At 38.3% G+C, this 14,652-nt stretch overlaps 2 protein-coding genes and 1 long non-coding RNA gene across 3 annotated transcripts; 1 reads left to right on the top strand and 2 right to left on the bottom strand.

The window, feature by feature from the left end:
* Nucleotides 1-558: 558 nt before the first annotated feature.
* On the bottom strand, nt 559-5,990 carry LOC135117583 (alpha-mannosidase 2-like). Its single transcript, XM_064037010.1, has 6 exons — nt 5,912-5,990; nt 4,994-5,802; nt 4,829-4,921; nt 3,824-4,018; nt 3,639-3,750; nt 559-3,542 (listed from the first exon to the last, which is right to left on the bottom strand). Exons 1-6 carry the CDS (start codon nt 5,988-5,990, stop codon nt 874-876), a joined length of 3,957 nt encoding a protein of 1,318 aa, XP_063893080.1. The 3' UTR covers nt 559-873.
* Nucleotides 5,991-7,417: 1,427 nt separating this feature from the next.
* LOC135117330 (breast cancer anti-estrogen resistance protein 3 homolog) lies at nt 7,418-11,193 on the top strand. Its single transcript, XM_064036357.1, has 6 exons — nt 7,418-7,557; nt 8,512-8,739; nt 8,823-9,817; nt 9,891-10,059; nt 10,322-10,499; nt 10,707-11,193. Exons 1-6 carry the CDS (start codon nt 7,555-7,557, stop codon nt 11,060-11,062), a joined length of 1,929 nt encoding a protein of 642 aa, XP_063892427.1. The 5' UTR covers nt 7,418-7,554; the 3' UTR covers nt 11,063-11,193.
* A 1,184-nt stretch (nt 11,194-12,377) lies between these two features.
* Nucleotides 12,378-14,262, bottom strand: LOC135117327 (uncharacterized). Its single transcript, XR_010276808.1, has 2 exons — nt 14,144-14,262; nt 12,378-13,470 (listed from the first exon to the last, which is right to left on the bottom strand). It is a non-coding gene; the product is annotated as an uncharacterized LOC135117327 (long non-coding RNA).
* Between the last annotated feature and the right edge of the window lie 390 nt (nt 14,263-14,652).

The following is a 14,652-nucleotide window of genomic DNA, read 5'->3' as shown; positions in this document are numbered from 1 at the left end:
TATCCTCGGTTTCTTCGTTAGTTTCAGAGGGCACGCTAAACTGTCATTTGAACATCTTTGGCATTCTTTACGGGTCTTGAGAAGCCAGTAAGTCTGACAACCAGTCTTATCTAGAGGTATTGTGTTGCCCGGGTACCTAATTGGGTTGAGGAGGTCAGATAGGCAGTCGCTCCTTGTAAAACGCTGGTCCTCAGCTGCATTAAGTAAGAATGGAAGTAAACCTCAGCATAGTTGGGAAATGGATAGGAAAATGATGAGAGCGTAAATAAAGTGAGAACTAGGATCGAGGCAAGTAGGTAGGTACTTATTTCGTTTTATTTTCCCAAAATCCATACAAACACAGATTTATTTCAATCAGACTTACAGAAGCGTAACTTATACGACTAATTATACAAACTAAATCTATACCTACTAAAAGCTGAAGTTTTTTGTTTGGTTGAACACACTATTATAATTTTTAATAAAAAAACTGAATCTGACTTCAAAAAACACTGAAAGGGACAATATAAAACTTTCACATGGCTCTTAAAGTTTAGTCAGTGCCAGGTAACCCATTTATCGAGAAGGACTACTTTTAACAAAAATGCTTTTGGCCACTTTGTCCAGGTCCAAGAAGTTCCCACGGGTGGAAGCTAAATCTTTCACACAGATTAATTTCGCCTTGAAATGCATTTCTTTGTGTTGATCAACAGATTATTGAAATTGAATCTCGGTTTCATTACTTCCGTGTGAGAGTTGCTCAGAATAAGATCTTTCAACAACAGTCCGTTTTCCCACGGGACAGGATACATGATATCAGGTACTCCACACTTGTGTTTGATCGTGTGTATTTAAAAACAGACAAAAGAGATCAACAGCTATGTTGAAACACATTTAAAACTGTATCCTAAGCGTGGTTAGCTCCATCGGCGCGAAGTTGGAATGACTAAGCACGTAGATGGGCACACCTTCGTCTGTGCCCGGCAGATTTGTTTGATGAACCGACTTTGTATTACGTAAAATCTTCTTTATCGTCAAATTAGGATCACCGCTACAGTGTAAGTCTGCAGGATTATCTATTTGGCAGGAGAAACTTTGCCGATGCAGTATCATGAGCGCGCCGTTCGGATCAGTATTCCGCGGACTACCTCTGTGCAAAATTGCTCTAAAGTTGATCAAAGCAATATCGCATGGAAATGCGGTTTTGATCAACGGCAAAAATGTATAATAGCAAAGATTTGTGTGGTTCTTGTCAATAATAAATATGTCCAGGAAGTAATCTAATGAGTTGGCGAGATACAACGCTGATAAACTGGGTAAGACTAATTCATCGGTTCGGGGATACCGAGTGAAGCTTTTGCTTGAGTCTATGAGATTCTCCAGTAATATGTAATTCCTGTGGCAGGTCATGGTGCTGTCGGCCAGGCCCTCGTGAGTGCCTCGGCCGTCGTTGAACAGGACTCGTCGGTCCAGCATGAACAACAGCTGCCCTTCCTGCAGAGCAGTCACTCCCTGAGCATGATCCGTTACGAAAGTTAGCCGGTTCTTTCTATCTTGTATAAAAGCCATGTTTGTTATCGGGTACATGTTAGATTCAATGCGTCTACTTATATTCAAAACGCGCGACGTGTATTGGAAGCCATTGTTATCAGTAAATATCTGTGGTGGGTTACCATTCCCTATATCTGTCTGAATGGAAAGAAATAGTTCTAGCTCTCTGTTCTTTGGGGACACGTCGTAATCAACTTTGCTTTCAATATAAATAGCATTTGACAATGGGCCTCTTATAAGATTGAAAATTTTGGTTGTGTGTTGTAACAGTCGACCGTAAATGCTAGTCAATTCCGTCGTTACCAGTCCTGATACAATTAACATAATCTTCTTCTTAACCCCTAGCCTATATCCCGTAAGAACGTCTTGCAGTGGTTTGCTAAGATTTGTATTGAATAGAAACATCCCCGAGTTCACATCAGAATCTCTGAATGCTCCGTAGTCAACAAATACAGATTTCTCAATATTTGTTTCTTTCTCAATAACAGTCTTCATAAAGCCAGTATATTCGTCGAATAGAAGGCGATGTTTGTAACTTTCAAGTTGTATGTCTCCTGATTGTATTGGTTGAATTGTAAACGGAAATATCGAACCATTATTCACGACATCGTCAACATGACAAGATAAACAATATAATGTTGCAGCATTTTGCGAAGCATCGTACGTCTCTTTAATTTTAAATAACTCGAGAGTCATTGGAGGCACCATAACAGCAAAGATAATTTTGTAAAACGTCCTCGATAGTTTAATCAAGTTGTCTGAAGTATATTTCCAGACAGGATTTATCTGAACAGTCACGTCTTTTTTATTGTGATCCACTACTCTGATATTTGGATATCTAGTAATGAGTTCCACAATTTCCGTTCGTTCGTGACTTAAGGAGTTAAATATATAAACCTGATCTCCAGGTGCAACTGACCTAAATACTGAAGTGAACTCACCGTCTCTGTACACATACTTTTGTAAATAAGGGATGTGTGTATCAGGCTTGAGACTGAGGAAGCTTGCCGCCAGTTCCTGTATGTACCAGCAGTCCTTGACGGTCACCAGGATCTGGTTGTGAACGTATTTCAAAGCGTTAGCTGATACTGTGCCACTGCCGGCATTACGATCAATAAGACGCGCTACTGTCTCCCTTGCTTTTATAAGGACGTCATAGATTTGGGAAATGTTGGTGCCTCGAAAAACCTTAAAATTTAAAGCAAAAGAAAATAATATTTCTGTAGTACGCAGGGTGGCCTGCAGACGCCTCAGCAAAATTTTAGTGAAAGGTCTAGATGTGTAAAAGCCAGTCCAATACGCGGGGCTTCCATTAGCGATATCAGCATAATTTAAAAAGTCTCCTTTAAGACTATGAAAGTTTTTATACTTTTCTTTTACACTATCAAAATAGTCTTTCACTGTTCCGAATTCTATTGTGGCTTTATAAATATCTTTATTGGCTGTAATAAAATCAGCAATTTTCTGATAATTATTGTACTGAAAATCGAATTCTGATTGCGTTTCGTAATGATATGCTCCTCCTAGGGGTGCTATTATATTATTGTGTGGTGAAATTGTTCCTGTTTTAGAATATTGTTCTAGAAGGAGCTCTGCTTTCTCTTTTACATTGTACGCACTTATGTCAAGGTTTTTGTGGTTTGTAGCAAAATTATATTCTGAGACACAGAGAGCGGAGTTTGGTCCGCACGCTTTAAACCCAGCGGAGTTGAACTGTAGATAGTGAGCTAAGACTGCATGCTTCGGGTACCGCTCACTTCCCATCCTGCCTAACTCATCATTCAGACTCGAAGGAAAAGTTTTATCATCATCCCAATTTTGAAGCCAAACAAAGTCACTGTATTGATACTCCGCTAGATATTGTTCCCATGCGTAATGAACATTTGTGAAGACCATTTGGTTGATGTTCGACGAGGCGAGGAGGTATACCATGGTTGGACTGTGGGTCACACTGTTGGTGAGCCAGCCTACCTTTGGGGTATAATTTAAATGTTGCTTCAGCCATTGATGCCCTGAAAATTAATGAGCTGTTGTAGTTACGACTTTTGTTTACTATGTTAGTAGTGATGTGTTTGTGTTGTCTTTGTTAGTAAATCAAAGACAATCACCTTCAATCATTTGATGAACAAGTCCGAATACATGAGACGTCGCTTCGTCAGGTTCGACCCACCCTCCCGTTGTTATTTCAAGTCTTCCTTGTCTCAGTAATTTTCTAAACGCCTGTATAAAATAAATTAATGTTATCAACGTTTTTGACAGTATCTTAGACTTGGAAGTTATATGTTTTTCTTACCGCTCGATTCCTGTGTGTAGTGGTTCTCCACCAGTAACTTAAGTGAGAAACTTCGTTCCAGCTAAATGTTAAGTTACTGTAGAATTGCAGTTTCTTCACAATGTTCGACAGGATCTTACTTACGCTGTCTTTATGATATTGTTCAAATGTTCGCCTCCAAATTGTATCAATATGCGTGCGAGGTACTAGTATGACCTGAAAGATAGTATGTGTTATTGACGCTTATTTTAGCTTCACTTGTAACTAACTATGTAAAGAAAGCGTGGAGCGTTTTGTCCAAAAAGAGTTAAGATTACATAAACGCTCCAAGCTTTCTTTCATCAAACTAAATGTTCGCATTATTTTGCATTTTTAGTGCGAGCTAAAAGCGTGTTTTTTAATCTATAATTTTTCCATAACATTATGGTATCGAATTGGGAAAGTATTCACGAAATAGTCGAGCCAAAAATTAATACTGGCCTTATATAAGTAAGGTCTACATATCAACATGTAACGCAGATCCGGAAAAAAGTTTGTTTAGAATTATTTACCGAATCGATTTATTATTTTAAATGATGTTTTAAATATATACGTACTTTATTCCCAAAAAAAAAAAATAAGGAAATATTGTCAAATTAAACCTGTACGGTCAAAAAAAAAAAATGGACCGTAAGTCAAAGTAATAAAACATAAAATCGATAATTGCTTGTGCAACTGTATATGTTGATAACATTTATAAAAGAGATTTAAGCTGCATCCATGTCAAGTTGATTGATTAAAAGCACTTGCGCTGATGGCTAACAAGGCAAACCTATAAATGAGCGACAACGCCGGTCGCATCGTCCACAAACGAATTAAGTTCTTACTAATTTTATAACTAACAATGCATGTGAAATAAAAAAATCTGTATATGAATTACAACATTATATTCTAATTGGGTTTTTCAGGGTGTGCGTTAATTACTTTACATGTTGAATCAATCGCAGTTCGACAGTGCTTTTATGACAAAAAGAGTTCTATAAATACCTTGAGAGGGGGCCATTTAGAATTCCTCATCAGTGATTCGTAGCGACTGTCAAAAATGTGATTCCAAAAATGTCTCCTGGGTATCCAGAACGGCTGCAATTTGAATATAATTTGGCTTTAATGAATTGTAGAACAATGTTTACCTCACAGGTCTGTTAATCTTACCTCTATGTTTAAAGTAGAGAATTTCTCCTGTGCATCAATGTCGGTATATGTCGTCCTAATAATGGAACAAGTGTAGGGGTCTGTTGTCAAATTATAGCTGAACATTGTACTGTCCATAGGCAGACCTTCAATAAGGAAGTCAGCCTTTTCATTATCAGGATCAATTTCAATGATACTGTGTATCATTTCTCTTCGAACGACTGTATCTTCTACTGGTTCTTTAGCTTTTGTTTTTGGTATTAAAATACCTTTTACTTGTAAATCTTCTTTATCTTTAGTTGTTTCGCGGAAATCAGGGATGAGAACAGTGCTCTCTTTACTGGTTGTCTTTTGTTCCACGCTTTGTATATCATGTTCCTCAATTGGCGGGAAGAACCTGGACGGATTTGGTATCTGATAGTAGTTCTTAATAGACAACTTTAAGTTGTTCACGCTGCTCACGTTACGAGCTTCTGGTTTTCTCAGCTCACGTGTTTCTTTAGGTGGTTGAGCAGTAACGTTAGTTTCTGTCAAAGTATTTCTGGTCAGTCTAAGTTCATTTGGCATGTTGTCTGGCTTCGTTATCTTCATTTTCGAGTACGAAGCTTTGCCCTTATTTGTCTCTAAGGACGTCAGGATGGTTGATATCTTAGGCCTCTGCATATTGTGGAATACAGTCTTCATTTGTGCGATACCCGGGAACAGTAATGCTTGGTTGACATGCCCGAAGTGTGGATAACTCATATTCCTCCAAATAGTTTCTGGCCCAGAATTCTCACTGAACGGTCTTTGCACCATTTTCGATTGGTTACGAACGATTTTTCGCAGCGCTGGAAGTTGCAACCTTGGTTAATTTTAATATTATAATTAAAAATATTTTGTTAGTGCACTTTCATAAATAAACACTTTATTAGTTAAACTAGTGTAAGTTTGTCTTACTTTTCTCATAGCACGTGATTTTGGCGGTGAGAAGTAAAATGATCGCGAGTACGCACGACACTCGGACGACACTGGCCATTGCCTCGCCAGTGGACGACTGAAGCGCTCTACATCATCACGCTTGTTTGAAAAATATTCATTCAGCGATAGTTTACCTACAGTCTCATGTCACATTATACTTGTTTGCAAACATTTTTGGTTTCTACACTCACCGTTATATGTTTTGAAAAAGGTCGCAGTTCAACAGTAGGTAATTGTCAATGTTTTTGATAAATATATAAGCAATGCTTGACATACATTTTAATACCACGACTTTGTATTACGGATGGATATACTCAGTTACATCCGGTGGGACTGGAAGCCGATCCCTTAGTTGGAAAAAGGCTAGGCAGATGATAGATGTTTATAAGGAAGGTATGTATATAAGGATGATGATGTCCTCCTAGCCGATTATCGGCTACGGCGGCTGTTCTCATGTAAGGAGATTAGCCAACTACGCAGGACATATTATAGTGCACGAGCATTTGCGCAAACACAGGTGCACTCACTATTCCTTAACTCTCATAGCCCGATGGGACGGTAATCCGACACGACCGGAGAGAGATCAGGCGCAGGACCGACATTTACGTGCTCTCCGATGCACGGGTGTATCAATCACCAGCTTCCAGGCTCCGGGCTGCTTTGTGAAAGTCTTCTAAAACCCACAAAGCGATTTCGGCCCGACTCGGGAATCGAACCCGAGACCTCGTGCTCAGCAGCCGCACTTGCGACAGCTAGACCAACGAGGCAGTATATAAGGAAGCAACTTTCCAACGATAGTTTTGGGAATTGATGAAGTATTCATCATTCATGGTCTTAAATATCTTTATTTTGTAAACACTGAAACAGATAAGCGTTAAATGGAAAATTGTAGGTATGTGAATGGCTGGCAGTGCTATTTCCGACGATAATTCTATCGATAGGAGGATGAGAGGGTCTCTAAATAGAGTTACAAATTTAGGAATTGGCAGGCGATTCTAAATATATAAAATCAATAATATCTAAAACTGCTTAGACCTTTAAATTCCTAGGTCTAGACCAATTAATGTTAGCCTGGGAAATGTAGCAACTACATATTAAAACACATATTTTTTTGAAACAAACGAATCTATTGGTGTGTAAATTGTTTGTTTGTTTGTTTTTCCATAACCGTAACTATACTATTAAACGACAATAGGTATTTTAAGGTATACAGAAAAAACCATAAGATATTGTCGAATTTAAAACTGGCTTTATCTATCTAAAGTTTTTTCGTAAACTCAGTAGCAGGAACCAAAATGAAAGTACCTAGGTACCCAATTATTATGAAACTATTTTTGCGTATTCATCATCTTCCGAGCTTTTTCCCAACTGTGTTGGGGTCGGCTACCATTATTTTGACCGGTATTTTGGCGTATTGTCTTCGCAAAATAAATATACCGCACACGCATGCGCAGTAGAGAACAATGAAGTTAGAAACTAAAAAGCTAGCAACCCTTCAAAATGGGAGGTGTTTTATCGATTGGCCGCGACCCCTAAGCTAGGGGTGAAACGCCGGCTTCGCACAAACGTGACTGCCAAATATAAACACGATTCTATTATTATCTATGAAGTGATTTAAAGAAATGGTAAGTTATAAGTTTAAATGTGTCTTTTAAGATTATTTCTTATGGTTTTGTTAGTGATATATCAGCCTAATCAGTCTACAATAAGTAATCTAAACTGGGAATTGTTGATATGTTTGTATGAATTCAATATGAGCTCGTTACTTATTTTTGCAATGAATCGCAAAACATTATAAAAGAAGGTTCAATTCAAAGAAGGATTTAGTTGCACTTTTTAATACAATATCTGAAAATATGATATGAAAACATTGGTTTAAATCGTGTATTCAGTGTGTGTAGGAGTAATTGTGTTAACTAGGTGGGTTACGGGAAATTTGATTACGGGACAGCCTTTGACAATCTTTTGAAGAGCCATCGTTTACAAGCCAGTAAATTCTAGGTCACTATCTCCCTGGAATATCGGAAATCTATTACTGTGGACGGAGATAGATAATTAAATGGATGAGATAAAGTATTCTGAGAACTAAACGTTTGATTTGAGGGAAAATGTTGACTATTTATTTATTTATTTATTGGGAATCTTATTTAGGTTTCAATATTTTAAAGTACCTAAACATCTATGTAAGTAGTACTGTTGACGTCAGGATTTCCTTCAGGAACTAATCTGTTATTGTTGTTTAGTGATTTAAGAAGTTGTAATTAGTAACGCATCATCGTTTTTGAAATTATATTTGTAAATCCATTGTCTTTACTATCTAATGTACACAGATAGATCATCACACCTACTACCTATGTGACTTCATTATTATTAGCCTACTTTACCATTGCTAGGCAGACTTCCCTAGCTAGCTTGCTTCCTCACTTTCCGATCCTTTAATATAATCATTATTTTTTAATTCGTCGACGTTTATTATCGTAAGGATAAATGTACTTAGGTAGGTATATAATTAATGTATTGTACGATATGGTCGAAAACCGATCGAACCTACTTAAAGTTTACATTTGCTTGGTTCCTAGGATCCCAATGTGATGACCACGTCGGGACTCCTAGAGTGGGAGTTCTCCTTGCCATCCGACCAGATCATCTCCCACGGCTGGTACCACGGCGCCCTCAGCAGGACTGCTGCCGAGAGCCTACTCCAACAGGACCGCGAGTTCCTCGTCAGGGACTCTTCATCACAACCAGACAACTACGTCCTCAGCTGTCGCTCAAACGGACAACATTTGCATTTCGTTATACAACGGGTAAGTCAGTTACCACGCACTGTTTACCTTTCATTTATTTCACTGCCAAAATATTATGATGATTTGTGTGAACTGCTTTCTAGATTGTCGTACACCCTGACACTGTGTACGAACGACACCAATACCAGTTTGAAGATGAAGCTTATGATACGGTCGCTGATCTCATCACCTCTTATGTGGGCTCTGGGAAGCCGATATCAGCGGCGTCGGGAGCCAGGATACAGTATCCAGCCAATCGGGTGACCCCACTCACCAATTACATTCAGAGTGACGACATAAGCTCCGTCGTTTCACCCGTAGGAGATGGGTCGTACTGTAACCCATACAGTTTGTACAGTCATTTTGCAGCAAAACCAGGAATGCAGCTCAGAGTGCCTTTTAAGAAACAAAGATCTCACTCGCTTACCCCTATCGATATGGGTCAACATGTCACTCACGGGAAGAGCGCCAGCGCAGACGGCGTCATCCAGAGTCAAACCAGCATGCATGGCAAAAACTTCTGCAGTGACCCTAACTCTGGGTCTAACACCTGGGATGCCAACCTCCCCACTAGTCCTCCAGCAAAGCCAGCCAGGTACGATGGGCCCAAAGCTGATGAAAGGCGACTAGAACTCCAGCGCCTCTACCAAGTTTCAGGGTCAGATTCGGGCAATGGGTCCGGAGATTCTACTCAGAGTTCAGCTCATAGTGATCCGAATAAATCTAGAATGGAATCAGACTACAATCTGGTGACACCCACCATAAAGCAGCAATTTGACTACGAGCAAACTGAAGCAAGGTTACTACAGTCAGAGAATTTGGATTACGTGGTGGATTCCAGAATAAATCTAGAGAACTTCCAATCGCAAATTATACCCACTGGTCTAACAAAACCTCTGGAATCCGAAACATTGCATACAATTAAGCTGTTACTGCGCACATCGGGGCCCAGGATTTTAGCGAACCACATGACGAAAGTTGAATTGTTTTTCTTCTTTGACGATGCTATACAAATCGAGGGTCTGGACAAGACAGCATCGGGGTTGGAGCTATTATTTCTTCCACAAGGTCGACCACTCCGTTTAGATGTTATAGAAAGGTAAGGGAAACTGATGAGAATGAATCTTCACATACCTATAGAGGGTAGTATTATAGGTGATTTATGTTTTCAGGATCGAAACCTTCCGCTTGCTGATAGCAGTGACGATATTGACTTGCCAAACAGACAGGCAGCGAGCTGACACCATTAACGACTGGATCCTGCTGGCTGTTGAAACGAAGACCGCTTTGGGGAACCTGTACGGGTTCTCAGCTATCATGTTTGGACTTTGTATGCCTCAGGTAGTTATCAATTGAATGATAAAAAATATACCTACCGGCTGAATTGAGAACCTGCTCCTTTTTGGGAAGTCGGTTAAAAATATAATGTACCTTTATGAGGCTGCTGAAATGTATGCTTGTGTATGTATGTATTCAACTGATTGCCGAGTATTGTCATGCATTTCACGCGAATTTTTCACGCAATTTGTTTTTGTTTTGTCAATTCGGCAGATGAGTCTTTCCTTTGTTTTTAAATAACATTATTGTATAATTACTTTCTCAGGTGGAATGCTTAGAGAATGCGTGGAACATTTTAAGGCGGGTGTACACAGACAATGCGTTTATGTTTGAGGCGAAATTGAGGCCTTGCTTTAAGAGTATGAATGAAGGCACGAACCCACTGCCGCCGAACACCACCACGCCTTACATCCTCCCGCCAGTCCTGTGCTTCCATTTATTTGGTGAGTTTCTACTAAAGAGGTAGTTTACAGTGATGATAATAGGTACCTACTCTATTCATCATCATCTCCCGAGCCTTTTTCAGAACTATGTTGGGGTCGGCTTCCAGTAATAGGTACCTACTTTATTAATAACATCATCCTGTTTGGAGCCATTTCATAATATAATAGCAATTGACATACTTCTCTAATCAGGCTTTTGTTTCCCAGATGGCGAGGGTGGAGGATTAATGCAACCAGACGACACATTCCCCGCCAGCCTCATGAACAGCCTGGAGTTCGACTTCAACGCGACTGCAGCCCACCTCGACGCGGCTAGGCACTTCCCTAACCAACTAGACATGTTCAAACGCAACGCCAGAACAGTAGTACAAGAGATGTCTTCCTTAGGTCCAATGCTTGACCCCACACTCCTCGAGCTGTTCAGAACAGAGTTCCATATAAACTTTTTGTGGGGAGAGAGGGGGGCATTGACAACGCCAAACCAGAGATTCGCTCGACTTACCGATATTTTGACAGCTATGGCGACTAAATTAGCCAGTCAGCCGCCCGATGACGATGTTTAAGTAAATAGAAACGTTACCATATCACTGAAGTAGGTTATCTACGATACCATTCCCTATATTCTATCTATCCTTTGTTTCACTTACCGAAGATATGAATTTTATATTACATACTAGCTTGCGCCCGCGTATAGTTCGGTTGGTTATATCGCGTTTCCAAGAGAATTCTTCAAAAGTCCGGGATAAAAACTATCCTATGTTCTTTCTCAAGGTCAACTCTATCTCTGTACCAAATTTTATTAAATTCAGTTCAGTGGTTTAGACGTGAAAGCGTAACAGGCAGACAGAGTTACTTTCGCATTTATAATATTAGTAGGGATATGGGTAATGTTAAAATCCTATCTTTGGTAACCAAATCATTAGATAGATAAATTATTGGGAACGGTTTTTAATCAAAACGCCAATTTTGTAATAAGTATTGTTTGTTTATCGTGATGGTTTTGTTGTAGACATAACGCAGCGATGATAAATATTAGTACTAAGTATTACATATTGCGAATTCCATATAGTTGTGTACTAAGAACGTGAGATAATTTTACTGGCTTGTTGAATTTTTTGCAGGGAGATAGGTATACCTAGTTATCGGCACGGATATTGAGCCCTGACCTTCACCTGCGCAGAAGCGATTTATTGGTTTATTGCCTTATGTGTACAGTGCGCAAAGCGATCCCCACTCTTCCGCTGAGAGCTCAATATCCGTGCCGGTAACTTTATTTGATTCCCTGCCAACCCTTATGAATTTTATCTAGTAAACCAACAACCATTAGTTATTCATTTAGATCTAATGTATTTATTTATAGAATAGTTAATACGATAATGCCATATTACACTCTAATTAACTGTACTGCCATGTTTGTTATACATTTGTAAAACGTGATCATTATACCAATCTGAACATTAACTTATTTTTTTATTTCGCCCTATTTTCGCATAACTTTAAACCTCGGCGTTCAATGGTCCGTATGTTTAGAGCCTCATGAGGCTCACATTTCAAGTAATCCAACAGAAAACTGCAGTTCAAATGCAATTTGAATGCAGTTGACACGACTGAAAACCAGACATGCAGTCCGGTTACAGTTCAATTGCAGTCGGCGTGCAATCGTGTGAACTACTCATTCACGGTTGGGCTATTTATATTGGTAAAAACCGTTCAGTAGTTTTTGAGTTTGGCTCAAATAGGCAGACACGGCAGAGATCCTCTCTTATAAGCACTGTAGTGAATATATACGTACTGAATCTTTACGTAAGGATCCAAAGTTAAAGGGCTGAATCGAACTTAGTGGTACATAATTAGAAAAATTAATAAAACGACACTTGATTACGTAAACTATGTTTTATTTCAATCATTTTAATGATGAAAACATACAAAAATCAACTTAAACTAGGTAAAAAACCTATCTCGTACAAAAGTGAAGTTTTTTTTGATAAATTTAAATACCTTTAAACCATTGGTTACCCAGTACAAAAGCAATTTACATCTGCTAGAAACCAAATGTAAAACGGATAAGAAAAAAGGAAAATAAGAAAGTAAGAAACTAAAGTATTTTACATAAATAGCCAAAGCTAATTCCTGGAGTAGTAAACTTATGTCTTACACATTATGCTTCTACGTATTATTATTATAAGTTAAATATTAATTCGGTGACAGTAAAACTATTTATGTAAAAGTTCAAATATATAGTCATGTGGCAGATCGGTTATTACGAAGACGGATTTCATAAGTCATTGTAAACGATTATATTTCACCAGTTACACGATCTTTGCCAAAATTACTTACGATTATATGTAATGCATAAATAACGCTTGATAGCGGGCTTAGCACTAATCCAAGTTCGGCAACTTGCAAAATACATAGGAAGATCCACTTAATCCAAGTCAGAGACATTACCTTAATAATAGAACACCTAATACATGGCGGTGATAACTAGCATTGAAAAAGTCGTATAATCATTAGTTTCCATTAAATGACACCAGAGTAAAGTATATCGGAGCGAATCCATGATGCTTGCAATAAAACGGAACAAGAATCACCCAATACTACCAGGCCAGGTCAGTTTCAAACAAATGCACAACTCATCAAAAAAACATAAAATAAAAACAACAGTAAAGAAAAATCTGTAAATAAACTTTAAATCCTCAGTAAAAAAAAGCGACTTCGATTTTGAATTTTCCATAAAAGTAAAGAAAAAATAAAACAAAATATACATTTTTTTTGGAACGATCGAGAACAAAATACATAACCATTATGTTTTATGTTGACTACAGTAAAGGTTTATATTAAATTCATGGTATATTATATTAAGTCGTTAATATAGTCGACAGTCTGATGCTCAAAACTTGAGGGATTTGGCGAAAAGGGCCACAGTCGCTTGAGTCTTATCGCCGTTGAAGCGCCGAAGCTCCACAATAGCCTGAAATCAGAAAGGTTCTATTCAGTCACTGTAATTTACATTTTTATTTATTTATTAGGGTAATTACATATTTCGGGTTTCCTACAGCTTCTCTATGTAAAGCATAGGCTATACTATCTAATATAATGCCGAGAAAGCATTTTGTGACTATTTTTTATACTATATATGGTATATTATTTTTATTTAATACGTTTATGTACACACACAGAATACAGAGAAGAAGAAAAATAGAACAGACAGTACAAAGGCACAGCTTATTTCAATAGAAATCTCTTCCAGCTGGCCCGATTATCTATGGTTGGCTCCGAAACAACTGATTGGATTTTGAATATTAAACTCCCGGTCCTGGCTGCGATTTAACATTATGGGCAGTCGTTATGGGTTAGTCAGAAGTCAGTAAGTCTGACACCAGCCTTATCAAGGAGTACTACTGGGTTGCCCGGGTAACTGGGTTGAGGAAGTCAGATAGGCAGTAGCTCCTTGTAAAGCACTGGTACTTGGCTGCATCTGGTTAGACTGAGAGCCGACCCCAACATGGTTGGGAAAAGGGCTTGGAAATGAAGATGATGATGTAGATAAATGGTGCTACTCACTATAAAGTGTATTGGCCAGTTAACTTGTTTTGTTTGTTTAATTTATCAAGATAAAAACAATTAAATAAGTATTAACGTACCTGTTCCCTGGTGAAGCCCAGGGACATTATTTCCTCCACCTCCGGCTCACCGAAGTTGTCATTCGGCATGATAGTCTGGCTAGGATCTCCCAGAACTGAAAACCGAAAACATGTACATTAAGCTTTTTGCACAAAAAACTATAATTATAGGTAAATAAAATTGGGAAAAATATAAACTCACCAACAAAAACTTAAACATTCATCATTTTGACCAACTTTCAGTAAAGGGATTTGATTGATATAGGTATACATTTTATATATGATTGAATACATATATGAAATGTAACGTGATTTTTTGGCAACAGCGGCTTTCAGGGAATATGAGTAATTGCTGAACACAGACTTTGATAAACATTCATCTATATTGTAATGTTTATTGTGTAAAGGGACTTTTCTTCTGCACCACTTCTTCCCAGCAAAAACATATAGGAAGCAGTGAATGATGATCGTTTTAGGGTCTATCTTTTGTACATTTTATTTGTTTATTTAACTTTATTTTATTTAATGCC

Source organism: Helicoverpa armigera, chromosome 1 (genome assembly GCF_030705265.1).
Source record: "Helicoverpa armigera isolate CAAS_96S chromosome 1, ASM3070526v1, whole genome shotgun sequence".
Taxonomy (NCBI): Eukaryota; Metazoa; Arthropoda; class Insecta; order Lepidoptera; family Noctuidae; genus Helicoverpa; species Helicoverpa armigera.
This window is presented reverse-complemented; position numbering and strand designations above follow the sequence as displayed.

Excerpts from the sequence above, each read along its gene's own strand:
- LOC135117330 (XM_064036357.1), top strand. Across the intron at positions 9,818-9,890 it reads CGTTTAGATGTTATAGAAAG|GATCGAAACCTTCCGCTTGC; the intron begins GTAAGGGAAACT and ends TTATGTTTTCAG. Across the intron at positions 10,500-10,706 it reads CCTGTGCTTCCATTTATTTG|ATGGCGAGGGTGGAGGATTA; the intron begins GTGAGTTTCTAC and ends TTTGTTTCCCAG.
- LOC135117583 (XM_064037010.1), bottom strand. The coding sequence starts at position 5,990 with ATGGCCAGTGTCGTCCGAGTGTCGTGCGTACTCGCGATCATTTTACTT. Across the intron at positions 4,019-4,828 it reads CTAAATGGCCCCCTCTCAAG|GTCATACTAGTACCTCGCAC; the intron begins GTATTTATAGAA and ends ACTATCTTTCAG. Across the intron at positions 3,543-3,638 it reads TGTTCATCAAATGATTGAAG|GGCATCAATGGCTGAAGCAA; the intron begins GTGATTGTCTTT and ends ATTAATTTTCAG.